The 14,616-nt window shown below is 41.4% G+C and overlaps 1 protein-coding gene across 2 annotated transcripts in view; it reads right to left on the bottom strand.

The window, feature by feature from the left end:
* cdk6 (cyclin-dependent kinase 6) overlaps window positions 1–14,616 on the bottom strand; it is a 107,643-nt gene that overhangs the window by 32,664 nt on the left and 60,363 nt on the right. For both annotated transcript variants that reach the window (XM_035759510.2, XM_035759509.2), the window contains exon 5: window positions 11,932–12,041. In XM_035759510.2, coding sequence (XP_035615403.1) covers window positions 11,932–12,041 — 110 coding nt within the window. The remainder of the gene's footprint in view (window positions 1–11,931; window positions 12,042–14,616) is intronic.

The raw sequence follows: 14,616 nt of genomic DNA, 5'->3' as shown, positions 1-14,616 counted from the left end.
GAAAAACATACAGTGGGGCAAAAAAGTATTTAGTCAGCCACCAAGTTCTCCCACTTAAAAAGATGAGGCCTGTAATTTTCATCATAGGTACACTTCAACTATGACAGACAAAATGAGGGGGGAAAAAAATCCAGAAAAATCACATTGTAGGATTTTTAATGAATTTATTTGCAAATTATGGTGGAAAGGGACACTAAAGAGGCCTTAGGACACTAAAGAGGCCTTTCTAATGACTCTGAAAAACACCAAAAGAAAATTGCAATGTCCGTACTGTGAGATGCCTAAGACAGTGCTACAGGGAGACAGGACGGACAGCTGATCGTCGTCGCAGTGGCAGACCACGTGTATCAATACGTGCACAGGATCGGTACATTGGAACATCACACCTGCGGAACAAGTACAGGATGGCAACAACAACTGCCCGAGTTACACCAGGAACGCACAATCCCTCCATCAGTGCTCAGACTGTCCGCAATAGGCTGAGAGAGGCTGGACTGAGGGCTTGTAGGCCTGTTGTAAGGCAGGTCCTCGCCAGACATCACTGGCAACAATGTTGCCTATGGGCACAAATCCAACCATCGCTGGACCAGACAGGACTGGCAAAAAGTGCTCTTCACTCACGAGTCGCGGTTTTGTCTCACCAGGGGTGATGGTCGGATTCGCGTTTATCGACGAAGGAATGAGCGTTACACCGAGGTCTGCACTCTGGAGCGGTTTTGGAGGTGGAGGGTCCGTCATGTTCTGGGGCGGTGTGTCCCAGCATCATCGGACTGAGCTTGATGTCATTCCATGCAATCACAACGCTGTGCGTTACAGGGAAGATATCCTCCTCCCTCATGTGCTACCCTTCATGCAGGCTCATCCTGACATGACCCTCCAGCATGACAATGCCGCCAGCCACACTGCTCGATCTGTGCGTGATTTCCTGCAAGACAGGAATGTGAGTGTTCTCAATCCCATTGAGCCCGTCTGGGACCTGTTGGATCAGAGGGTGAGGGCTAGGGCCATTGCCCCCAGAAATGTCTGGGATCTTGCAGATGCCTTGGTGGAAGAGTCGGGTAACATCACACAGCAAGAACTGGCAAATCTGGTGCAGTCCATGAGGAGGAGATGCACTGCAGTACTTAATGCAGCTGGTGGCCACACCAGACTGTTACTTTTTATTTTGACCACCCCTTTGTCCAGGGACACATTATTCCATTTCTGTTAGTCACATGTCTCACTGAACTTGCTCAGTTTATGTCTCAGTTGTTGAATCTTGTTATGTTCATACAAATATTTACACGTGTTAAGTTTGCTAAAAATAAATGCAGTTGACAGTTGTTTTTGAATACATTTTACTTTTCCAGTTATATGAAATCACTGCACTAGGTCTGGAGTAGAGGTCAACCGATTACTCGAAATGGCCGATTAATTAGGGCCATATTTCAAGTTTTCATAACAATCGGAAATCGGTACTTTTGGACACCGATTTGGCAGATTTTTTCCCCCACACCTTTATTTAACTAGGCAAGTCAGTTAAGAACACATTCTTATTCTCCATGACGGCCTAGTGGGTTAACTGCCTTGTTCAGGGGCAGAACGACAGATTTTGACCTTGTCAGCTTGGGGAATCGTTTTTGCAACCTTCCGGTTACTAGTCCAACGCTCTAACCACCTTCCTTACATTGCACTCCACGAGAAGCCTGCGTGGCAGGATGACTACCTGGACAGCAAGAAGCCAAGGTAAGTTGCTAGCTAGCATTAAACTTATAAAAAAACAATCAATCTTCACATAATCACTAGTTAACTACACATGGTTGATGATTTTACCAGTTTATCTAATGTGTCCTGCGTTGCATATAATCAAATCCAAATCAAATCAAATTGTATTTCAAATCAAATCAAATCAAATCAAATGTTATTTGTCACATACACATGGTTAGCAGATGTTAGTGCGAGTGTAGCGAAATGCTTGTGCTTCTAGTTCCGACAATGCAGTAATAACCAACAAGTAATCTAGCTAACAATTCCAAAACTACTACCTCATAGACACAAGTGTAAGGGGATAAAGAATATGTACATAAAGATGTATGAATGAGTGATGGTACAGAGCAGCATAGGCAAGATACAGTAGATGGTATCGAGTACAGTATATACATATGAGATGAGTATGTAAACAAAGTGGCATAGTTAAAGTGGCTAGTGATACATGTATTACATAAGGATGCTGTAGATATAGAGTACAGTATATACGTATACATATGAGATGAATAATGTAGGGTATGTAAACATTATATTAGGTAGCATTGTTTAACCTGTTAGTCCTATAGGGGCAGTATTTCATTTTTGGATAAAAAGACGTGCCCGTTTTAAGCGCAATATTTTGTCACGAAAAGATGCTCGACTATGCTTGGAATTGATAGTTTTGGAAAGAAGACACTCTTACGTTTCCAGAACTGCAAAGATTTTCACTGTGAGTGCCCTAGAACAAATGCTTCAGGCAAAACCAAGATGTTTGACCGACCAGGAAATTAACAGGATTTCTGAGGCTACGTTTTCCATGATCGCCTTATATGGCTGTGAATGCGACAGGAATGAACGGACACTTTCTCTTGTTTCCCCAAGGTGTCTGCAGCATTGTGACGTATTTGTAGGCATATCATTGGAAGATTGACCATAAGAGACTACAATTGCCAAGTGTCCCGCACGGTGTCTGCGTGGAAATTGGTGCGCAAAAGTCAGCTACCAGTATTTTTCCATCCGAATCAGAGAAGAATGCAGGCTTCCAGGGACGGCATTTCAATGAAGAGATATATGACAAAACACCTTGAGGATTGATTCAAACAACGTTTTCCATGTTTCAGTCGATATTATGGAGTTAATTCGGAAAAAAGTTCGACGTGTAGGTGACTGAATTTTCGGTTAGTTTCGGTAGCCAAATGCATAGTAACAAAACGGAACGTTGTGTCCTACACAAGAATCTTTCAGGAAAAACTGGACATCTGCTATGTAACTGAGTCTCCTCATTGAAACATCTGAAGTTCTTCAAAGGTAAACGCTAAATGCTAACGCTAAATGCTAAGCTAGCTATCACCACTCTTACACAAATTATTGATTTTCTCTGGTTCTAAAGCATATTTTGAAAATCTGAGACGACAGGATTGTTAAGAAAAGGATAAGCTTGAGAGCAGGCATATTTATTTCATTTCATTTGCGATTTTTAGAAATCGCTAACGTTGCGTTATGGTAATGAGCTTGAGGCTGTAGTAACGTGACCGCATGCGGGATGGGGCGGACTATGAGGTTAAAGTGGCTAGTGATATATTTTACATCATTTCCCATCAATTCCCATTATTAAAGTGGCAGGAGTTGAGTCAGTGTGTTGGCAGCAGCCACTCAATGTTAGTGGTGGCTGTTTAACAGTCTGATGGCCTTGAGATAGAAGCTGTTTTTCAGTCTCTCGGTCCCAGCTTTGATGCACCTGTACTGACCTCGCCTTCTGGATGGTAGCGGGGTGAACAGGCAGTGGCTCGGGTGGTTGCTGTCCTTGATGATCTTTATGGCCTTCCTGTGACATCGGGTGGTGTAGGTGACCTGGAGGGCAGGTAGTTTGCCCCCGTCATATTCTTGGTCGTACTGATGGTGAGTTGACGCTGCTCTTATGTTCAGTAGTTCTTCTTGACTGTATGTAATGAAACCTAAGATGACCTGGGGTACCAATGTAAGAAATAACACGTAAAAAAACAAAAAACTGCATAGTTTCCTAGGAACGCGAAGCGAGGCGGCCATCTCTGTCGGCGCCGGAAGTTCAGATGCGGTGCCTGTTAATTTCTCATCAAATCACAGCCTACTTCGCCAAACGGGTGATGATTTAGCACTGTCGTTGCACCAAACCGAACCATAAATATCAATGCCTTTCTTTAAAATCAATACACAAGTATATATTTTTAAACCTGCATATTTTAAGCTAATATTGTCTGCTAACATCAATTTCTTATAATTAGAGAAATTGTGTCACTTCTCTTGCGTTCCGTGCAAGTAGTCAGGGTATAAACAGCAGTTTGGGCCGCCTGGCTATTTGCGAACTGTGTGAAGTCCATTTATTTTATTTTTTTATTTCACCTTTATTTAACCAGGTAGGCTAGTTGAGAACAAGTTCTCATTTGCAACTGCGACCTGGCCAAGATAAAGCATAGCAGTGTGAACAGACAACACAGAGTTACACATGGAGTAAACAATTAGCAAGTCAATAACACAGTAGAAAAAATGGGCAGTCTATATACAATGTGTGCAAAAGGCATGAGGTAGGCGAATAATACAATTTTGCAGATTAACACTGGAGTGATAAATGATCAGATGGTCATGTACAGGTAGAGATATTGGTGTGCAAAAGAGCAGGAAAGTAAATAAATAAAAACAGTATAAAAACAGTATGGGAATGAGGTAGGTGAAAATGGGTGAGCTATTTACCTATAGACTATGTACAGCTGCAGCGATCGGTTAGCTGCTCGGATAGCTGATGTTTGAAGTTGGTGAGGAGATAAAAGTCTCCAACTTCAGTGATTTTGCAATTCGTTCCAGTCACAGGCAGCAGAGTACTGGAACGAAAGGCGGCCAAATGAGGTGTTGGCTTTAGGGATGATCAGTGAGATACACCTGCTGGAGCGCGTGCTACGGATGGGTGTTGCTATCGTGACCAGTGAACTGAGATAAGGCGGAGCTTTACCTAGCATGGACTTGTAGATGACCTGGAGCCAGTGGGTCTGGCGACGGATATGTAGTGAGGGCCAGCCGACTAGAGCATACAGGTCGCAGTGGTGGGTGGTATAAGGTGCTTTAGTGACAAAACGGATGGCACTGTGATAGACTGCATCCAGTTTGCTGAGTAGAGTGTTGGAAGCCATTTTGTAGATGACATCGCCGAAGTCGAGGATCGGTAGGATAGTCAGTTTTACTAGGGTAAGCTTGGCAGCGTGAGTGAAGGAGGCTTTGTTGCGGAATAGAAAGCCGACTCTTGATTTGATTTTTGATTGGAGATGTTTGATGTGAGTCTGGAAGGAGAGTTTGCAGTCTAGCCAGACACCTAGGTACTTATAGATGTCCACATATTCAAGGTCGGAACCATCCAGGGTGGTGATGCTAGTCGGGCATGCGGGTGCAGGTAGCGATCGGTTGAAAAGCATGCATTTGGTTTTACTCGCGTTTAAGAGCAGTTGGAGGCCACGGAAGGAGTGCTGTATGGCATTGAAGCTCGTTTGGAGGTTTGATAGCACAGTGTCCAATGACGGGCCGAAAGTATATAGAATGGTGTCGTCTGCGTAGAGGTGGATCAGGGAATCGCCCGCAGCAAGAGCAACATCATTGATATATACAGAGAAAAGAGTCGGCCTGAGAATTGAACCCTGTGGCACCCCCATAGAGACTGCCAGAGGACCGGACAGCATGCCCTCCGATTTGACACACTGAACTCTGTCTGCAAAGTAATTGGTGAACCAGGCAAGGCAGTCATCCGAAAACCGAGGCTGTTGAGTCTGCCGATAAGAATATGGTGATTGACAGAGTCGAAAGCCTTGGCGAGGTCGATGAAGACGGCTGCACAGTACTGTCTTTTATCGATGGCGGTTATGATATCGTTTAGTACCTTGAGTGTGGCTGAGGTGCACCCATGACCCATGTGTGAAGTCCAGACCGTAATTAATTTGCCAGAATTGCACATATTTATGACATAACTCTGAAGGTTGTACAATGTAACAGGAACATTTAGACTAATGGATGCCACCCGTTAGATAAAATACGGAACGGTTCCGTATTTCACTGAAAGAATAAACGTTTTGTTTTCGAAATGATAGTTTCCGGATTCGACCATATTAATGACCAAAGGCTCGTATTTCTGTGTGTTGTTATCTTATAATTAAGTCTATGATTTGATATTTGATAGACCAGTCTGACTGAGCGATGGTAGGCAGCAGCAGGCTCGTAAGCATTAATTCAAACAGCACTTTCGTGTGTTTGCCAATTCAAACAGCACTTTCGTGTGTTTGCCAGCAGCTCTTCGCAATGCTTCAAGCATTGAGCTGTTTATGACTTCAAGCCTATCAACTCTCGAGATTAGGCTGGTGTAACCGATGTGAAATGGCTAGCTAGTTAGCGGGGTACACGCTAATAGCGTTTCGATCCGTGACGTCACTCACTCTGAGACTTGGAGTAGTTGTTCCCCTTGCTCTCCGCGGCTTTTGGGTAACGATGCTTCAAGGGTGGCTGTTGTCAATGTGTTCCTGGTTCGAGCCCAGGTAGGGGCGAGGAGAGGGACGGAAGCTATACTGTTACACTGACAATACTAAAGTGCCTATAAGAACATCCAATAGTCAAAGGTATATGAAATACAAATGGTATAGAGAGAAATAGTCCTATAATTGCTATAATAACCTCAACCATAAGCTTTCATATGTTCTCAACAAGGAACTTAAATGTTAGCTTTTTTACATAGCACATATTGCACTTTTACTTTCTTCTTCAACACTTTGTTTTTGCATTATTTAAACCAAATTGAACATGTTTCATTATTTATTTAAGGATAAATTGATTTTATTGATGTGTTATATTAAGTTAAAATAAGTGTTTTTTCAGTATTGTTGTAATTGTCATTATTACAAATATATATATTTTTAAAAACCTTTTTATTTCTTTTTTAATAGGCCGATTAATCGGTAACGGCTTTTTTTGGTCCTCCAATAATCAGTATTGGTATCGGCGTTGAAAAATCATAATCAGTCGACCTCTCGTCTGGAGATCAACATTACAAAAAGTGCCCATGGGTTTCTGTACCTGTGGTCAGAGATATACTAAATGGTCAAAAGTATGTGGACACCTGCTCCTCAAACATCCTCCTCGGACACCCTTTGCTGCTGGAACGGCCTCCACTCTTCTGGGAAGGCTTTCCACTAGATGTTGGAACATTGCTGCGGGGACTTGCTTCCATTCAGCTACAAGAGCATTAGTGAGGTCGGCACTGGTGTTGGGCGATTAGGCCTGGCTCGCAGTTTGCGTTCCAATTCGTTCCCAAATGTATTTTATGGGGTTCAGGTCAGGGCTCTGTGCAGGCCAGTCAAGTTTTTCCACACCGATCTTGACAAACCATTTCTCTATGGACCTCGCCTATTCCCTTCATAGTGCACTACTTTTGACCAGAGCCCTAGTGGCCCTGGTTGAAAGTCGTGCACTATAAAGGTAATAGAGTGTCATTTGGGACTCCGATTGCATGACAGGCAGGCTTGGTGAGAACAAGGCACTGGCTAAAAAATAACTAGGCAGGCACATTGGTCCTATAATAAATAATAATAATATATGCCATTTAGCAGACGCTTTTATCCAAAGCGACTTACAGTCATGTGTGCATACATTCTACGTATGGGTGGTCCTGGGGATCGAACCCACTACCCTGGCGTTACAAGCGCCATGCTCTACCAACTGAGCTACAGATGATGACATCTGAGATATGTCTCTTCATTTAGCCTCATACACAATGCAATGAATGAACCGCCACCAATCCATGTTACACAGTAAATGGTGAATGACCTCAAACACCACTGTGTGTGTGTGTGTGTGTGTGTGGTGTGTGTGTGTGTGTGTGTGTGTGTGTGTGTGTGTGTGTGTGTGTGTGTGTGTGTGTGTGTGTGTGTGTGTGTGTGTCCACGTGTGTTATCTTCAGGTGTGTCCTGTTAGCTCCCAGTAATAATGTCGCCCCAGGCTTTAGCTCAGTGGTCTAACAAGGTCTTGAGGCAGAAAGATGGTAGTCTTGGATACCAGACACTAGGCAACAGCAGTGACTAGGGTCTGCTCTCTTGGTAACTTTGAAAAGGCAACAACAACAAAAAATCTGGGGAGGGTCCTCTTCAGACAGACAACTATCCCAACCAATCACAAGACAGACATGCCTCGAAACCAAAGTTTGCAGGCAAAACCTTTGCAGTGGTTTTAGTGAAGGTAGTTGATGCAAACTAGCCATTTGAGAAATGCACCTATTAAAAACATCCTCCATGATCTTCATCTTGATAGCTACTATTTAGTTTCAGGGGGATGTGGGGAGCATAATTACTCTATGCCAAACTGACGATCTGTTACATACAGACGTTGTTAAGCTGGAGCATTGGTACATTGCCGGAAGCAACCGGTCTGTCTTCAGCAGTGTTTCCCAAACTCGGTCCTCGGGACGCCAAGGGGTGGATGTTTTGGTTTTTGCCCTAGAACTACACAAGTGATTTAAATAATCAACTAATAATCTAGCTTTGATTTGAATCACCTGTGTAGTGTTAGGGCAAAAAACTAAACGTGCACCCTTTGGGGTCCTGGGGACCGACTTTGGCAAATGCTGCGCTCGATCTTAAAAAAAGGGTTCCACAAGAGTTCTGTTGTGAAAATTCTTATACATTTCCCGTACAGTTCTTTGGATGTCCCCATAGGAGAACCCTTTTTGGTTCCCAGTAGAACCCATTTGGGTTCCATATAGAATCCTATGTAAAAAGAGTTCTACAGTGCACTCGGAAAGCATTCAGACCCCTTCCCCTTTTCCACATTTTGTTACGTTAAAGCCTTATTCTAAAATGCATTTAAGAAATGTTTTCCCTCATCAATCTACACACAATAACCACAATGTAAACGTATTAAAAATGAAAAACAGAAATACCTTATTTACATAAGTATTCAGACCCTTTGCTATGAAACTTGAAATTGCGCTCAGGTTCATCCTGTTTCCATTGATCATCCTAGAGATGTTTCTCCAACTTGATTGGAGTCCACCTGTGGTAAATTCAATTGATTGGACATGATTTGGAAAGGTACAAACCTGTCCAATAGTTAGTTGACAGTGCATGTCAGAGCAAAAACCAAGCCATGATGTCGAAGGAATTGTCCGTAGAGCTCTGAGACAGGATTGTGTCGAGGCACAGATCTGGGGAAGGGTAGCAAAACATTTATGCAGCATTGAAGGTCCCCAGGAACACAGTGGCCTCCATCATTCTTAAATGGAAGAAGTTTGGAACCACCAAGACTCTTCCTAGAGGCGCTGGCCGCCGGGCCAAACTGAGCAATCAGGGGAGAAGGGCCTTGGTCAGGGAGGTGACAAAGAACCCAATGGTCACTCTGACAGAGCTCCAGAGTTCCTCTGTGGAGATGGGAGAACCTTCCAGAAGGACAACCATCTCTGCAGCACTCCACCAATCAGGACTTTATGGTAGAGTGGTCATACAGAAGCCACTCCTCAGTAAAAGGCATGACAACCTGCTTCGACTTTGCCCAAAGGCACCTGAAGGACTCTCAGAAAATGAGAAACAAGATTCTCTGGTCTGATGTAACAAAGATTGAACTCTTGGGCCTGAATGCCAAATGTCACATCCAGATGAAACCTGGCAACATTCCCATTGTGAAGCATGGTGGTGGCAGCATCATGCTATGGCGATGTTTATCAGTGGCAGGGACTGGGAGACTAGTCAGGATCGAGGGAAAGATGTACAGAGCAAAGTACAGAGAGATCCTTGATGAAAACCTGCTCCAGAGCGCTCAGGACCTCAGACTGGTGTGAAGGTTCACCTTCCAACAAGACAATGACCCTAAACCCACGACCAAGACAATGCAGGAGTGACTTCGGGACAAGTCTCTGAATGTTCTTGAGTTGCGAAGCCAGAGCCCAGACTTGAACCCGTTCAAACATCTCTGGAGAGACCTGAAAATAGCTGTGCAGCGACATTCCCCATCCAACCTGACAAGAGCTTGAGAGGATCTGCAGAGAAGAATGGGAGAAACTCCCCAAATACAGGTGTGCCAAGCTTGTATTTCCTATGGGGACAGCTGAAGAACCCTTTAAGGTAGGGATGCACGATATATCGGTAAACATATCGGAATCGGACGATATTCGGCCCGATGTCTAGTTTAACGCCGATGTGCAAAACCGATGTCAAAGCTGACGTGCATACCTATATGACGTAGGTAGATGACGTGCATACCTATATAACGTAGGTAGATGATGTGCATACCTGTATAACGTAGGTAGATGATGTGCATACCTGTATAACGTAGGTAGATGACGTGCATACCTATATAACATAGGTAGATGACGTGCATACCTATATAACGTAGGTAGATGATGTGCATACCTGTATAACGTAGGTAGATGATGTGCATACCTGTATAACGTAGGTAGATGATGTGCATACCTGTATAACGTAGGTAGATGATGTGCATACCTATATAACGTAGGTAGATGATGTGCATACCTATATAACATAGGTAGATGACGTGCATACCTATATAACGTAGGTAGATGATGTGCATACCTGTATAACGTAGGTAGATGATGTGCATACCTGTATAACGTAGGTAGATGACGTGCATACCTATATAACGTAGGTACATGACGTGCATACTTATATAACCTAGGTACATGACGTGCATACCTATATAACGTAGGTAGGTACATGACGTGCATACCTATATAACCTAGGTACATGACGTGCATACCTATATAACGTAGGTACATGACGTGCATACTTATATAACCTAGGTACATGACGTGCATACCTATATAACGTAGGTAGGTACATGACGTGCATACCTATATAACCTAGGTACATGACGTGCATACCTATATAACCTAGGTACATGACGTGCATACCTATATAACGCAATGACGCCACGGAAAAATGTGTACTACACGTGCAACACAGTATTCCTAACATAGCCCACAATGTCTGCTGTGTGGATTGAGCAGTCAACAAGTCGAGCAGTCAACAAGTCGAGCAGTCATTTGAAAGAATACTTCGATGGAGACAAGAAACAGGTTTTACGTGAAATGTTAAATACACAGCTGGACAAGACGGAAATGGACACAGTGTCAGTGCGCACCGAGGAAGAGAGGCCATGGACAGACAGAGCTGAAACTTCACTGCTTGACATGTATGATGAAATCCTGGTTGAGAATGAAACGACTGAACAACGAAACAGCACAGAAAGTAAGTGAAAGAAATAGGTTTTGATTAAGTCTTACTGGTAATGGGGACATACGTAAATGCCAACAAAATAACTTTTTGGTCAGTGTGGTGTGTGTGTGTTTGTGTAACATTTATTTAACTAGGCAAGGCAGTTAAGAACTGGGGCGGCAGGTAGCCTAGTGGTTATAGCGTTGGGCCAGAAACCGAAAGGTTGCTAGATTGAATCCCTGAGCTGACAAGGTAAAAACTTGTCATTCTGCTCCTGAACAAGACAGTTAACCCACTGTTCCTAGGCCCTCATTGTAAATACGAATTTGTTCTTAACTGACTTGCCTTGTTAAATAAAGGTCAAATTAAAAAAACTAACAAATTCTTATTTACAATGACAGTCTACCCCGGCCGAACCCGGATGAGGCTGGGACAATTGTGCGCCGCCCACATACTAATCACAGCTGGATGTGATACAGCCTGGATTCGAACCAGGGACTGTAGTGACGCCTCTTGCAATGAGATGCAGTGCCTTAGACCGCTGTGTGTGTTAACTATTTAACTGGATGCTTAAAAGGCCGCTCAAATTGTAGTTATCGGTATTGGGTTTTTTTTGGCAAGGAAAATATTGGATATCGGTGTCGGCCAAACATGTCATATCGGTGCATCACTAGGTTCTAGATAGCATATTCTTTTCTAAGAGTGTAGTATGGGTGTCAAACTCATTCCATGGAGGGCCGAGGGTCTGCTGGTTTCTCCTTTTAATATGTGTCCAATTATAGACAACCAGGTGAGGGGAGTTCCTTACAAATCACTGACCTTAATTAATCAATCAATCAAGTACGAGGGAGGAGTGAAAAGCCACAGACTCTCTGCCCTCCGTGGAATGAGTTTGACATGTCTAGAGGGACTGAAAAGATGTCACAGATGTGCAGTGTCTCCCAGTATGTGTGTGTGTGTGTGTACCAGGACCACTCACCTTCTCCTGAACATCTCAGCGAAGATACAGCCCACACTCCACAGGTCAACTGGGGTGGCATAGCTGGACTGGAGCAACACCTCTGGGGCTCTGTACCACAACGTCACCACCTAGACACACACACAATCAACTCATTAATACCCACAATCAACACCTTAATCTTAATACACACCTTAATACACACAATCAACACCTTAATACACACAACCAACACCTTAATACACACATTAATACACACAATCAACTCATTAATACACACAATCAACACCTTAATACACACAATCAACACCTTAATACACACATTAATACACACAATCAACACCTTAATACACACATTAATACACACAAAAAGCTCATTAATACACACAATCAACACCTTAATGCACACATTAATACACACAATCAACACCTTAATACACACATTAATACACACAATCAACACCTTAATACACACATTAATACACACAATCAACACCTTAATACACACAATCAACACCTTAATACACACATTAATACACACAATCAACTCATTAATACACACAATCAACACCTTAATACACACAATCAGCTCATTAATACACACAATCAACTCATTAATACACACAATCAACACCTTAATACACACAATCAACACCTTAATACACACAATCAACACCTTAATACACACATTAATACACACAATCAACACCTTAATACACACAATCAACACCTTAATACACACAATCAACACCTTAATACACACAATCAACACCTTAATACACACAATCAGCTCATTAATACACACAATCAACACCTTAATACACACATTAATACACACAATCAGCTCATTAATACACACAATCAACACCTTAATACACACATTAATACACACAATCAACACCTTAATACACACATTAATACACACAATAAGCTCATTAATACACACAATCAACACCTTAATACACACATTAATACACACAATCAACACCTTAATACACATATTAATACACACAATCAACACCTTAATACACACATTAATACACACAATCAGCTCATTAATACACACAATCAACTCATTAATACACACAATCAACTCATTAATACCCACAATCAACACCTTAATACACACATTAATACACACAATCAGCTCATTAATACACACAATCAGCTCATTAATACACACAATCAACACCTTAATACACACAATCAACACCTTAATACACACATTAATACACACAATCAACTCATTAATACCCACAATCAACACCTTAATACACACATTAATACACACAATCAGCTCATTAATACACACAATCAACTCATTAATACACACAATCAACTCATTAATACCCACAATCAACACCTTAATACACACATTAATACACACAATCAGCTCATTAATACACACAATCAACACCTTAATACACACAATCAACTCATTAATACACACAATCAACTCATTAATACCCACAATCAACACCTTAATACACACATTAATACACACAATCAACTCATTAATACACACATTAATACACACAATCAACTCATTAATACACACAATCAACACCTTAATACACACAATCAGCTCATTAATACACACAATCAACACCTTAATACACACAATCAGCTCATTAATACACACAATCAACACATTAATACACACAATCAACACCTTAATACACACAATCAACACAATACACACAATCAACACCTTAATACACACATTAATACCCACAATCAACACCTTAATACACACAATCAACACCTTAATACACACAATCAACACCTTAATACACACAATCAACACCTTAATACACACAATCAACACCTTAATACACACATTAATACACACAATCAACTCATTAATACACACAATCAACACCTTAATACACACATTAATACACACAATCAACTCATTAATACACACAATCAACACATTAATACACACAATCAACACATTAATACACACAATCAACACATTAATACACATGAATACACAATCAACACATTAATACACACATTAATACACACAATCAACACCTTAATACACACATTAATACACACAATCAGCTCATTAATACACACAATCAACACCTTAATACACACAATCAACACCTTAATACACACAATCAACACCTTAATACACACAATCAACACCTTAATACACACAATCAACACCTTAATACACACATTAATACACACAATCAACTCATTAATACACACAATCAACACCTTAATACACATTAATACACACAATCAACTCATTAATACACACAATCAACACATTAATACACACATTAATACACACAATCAACTCATTAATACACACAATCAACACATTAATACACACAATCAACACATTAATACACATGAATACACAATCAACACATTAATACACACATTAATACACACAATCAACACCTTAATACACACGTTAAGACACACAATCAACACATTAATACACACAATCAACACCTTAATACACACAATCAACACCTTAATACACACATTAATACACACAATCAACACATTAATACACACATGAATACACACAATCAACACATTAATACACATTAATATACACAATCAACACATTAATACACACATTAATATACACAATAAACACATTAATACACACATAATACACATACTGTAACAACGCACACACACACAACATACAGACACACATCCTTCTCTTACATGTTC

The sequence above is a fragment of the Oncorhynchus keta genome, chromosome 20 (genome assembly GCF_023373465.1).
Source record: "Oncorhynchus keta strain PuntledgeMale-10-30-2019 chromosome 20, Oket_V2, whole genome shotgun sequence".
NCBI lineage: Eukaryota > Metazoa > Chordata > Actinopteri > Salmoniformes > Salmonidae > Oncorhynchus > Oncorhynchus keta.
Note: the sequence above shows the minus strand (reverse complement) of the source record. Positions and strands in the feature narration are given on the sequence as shown.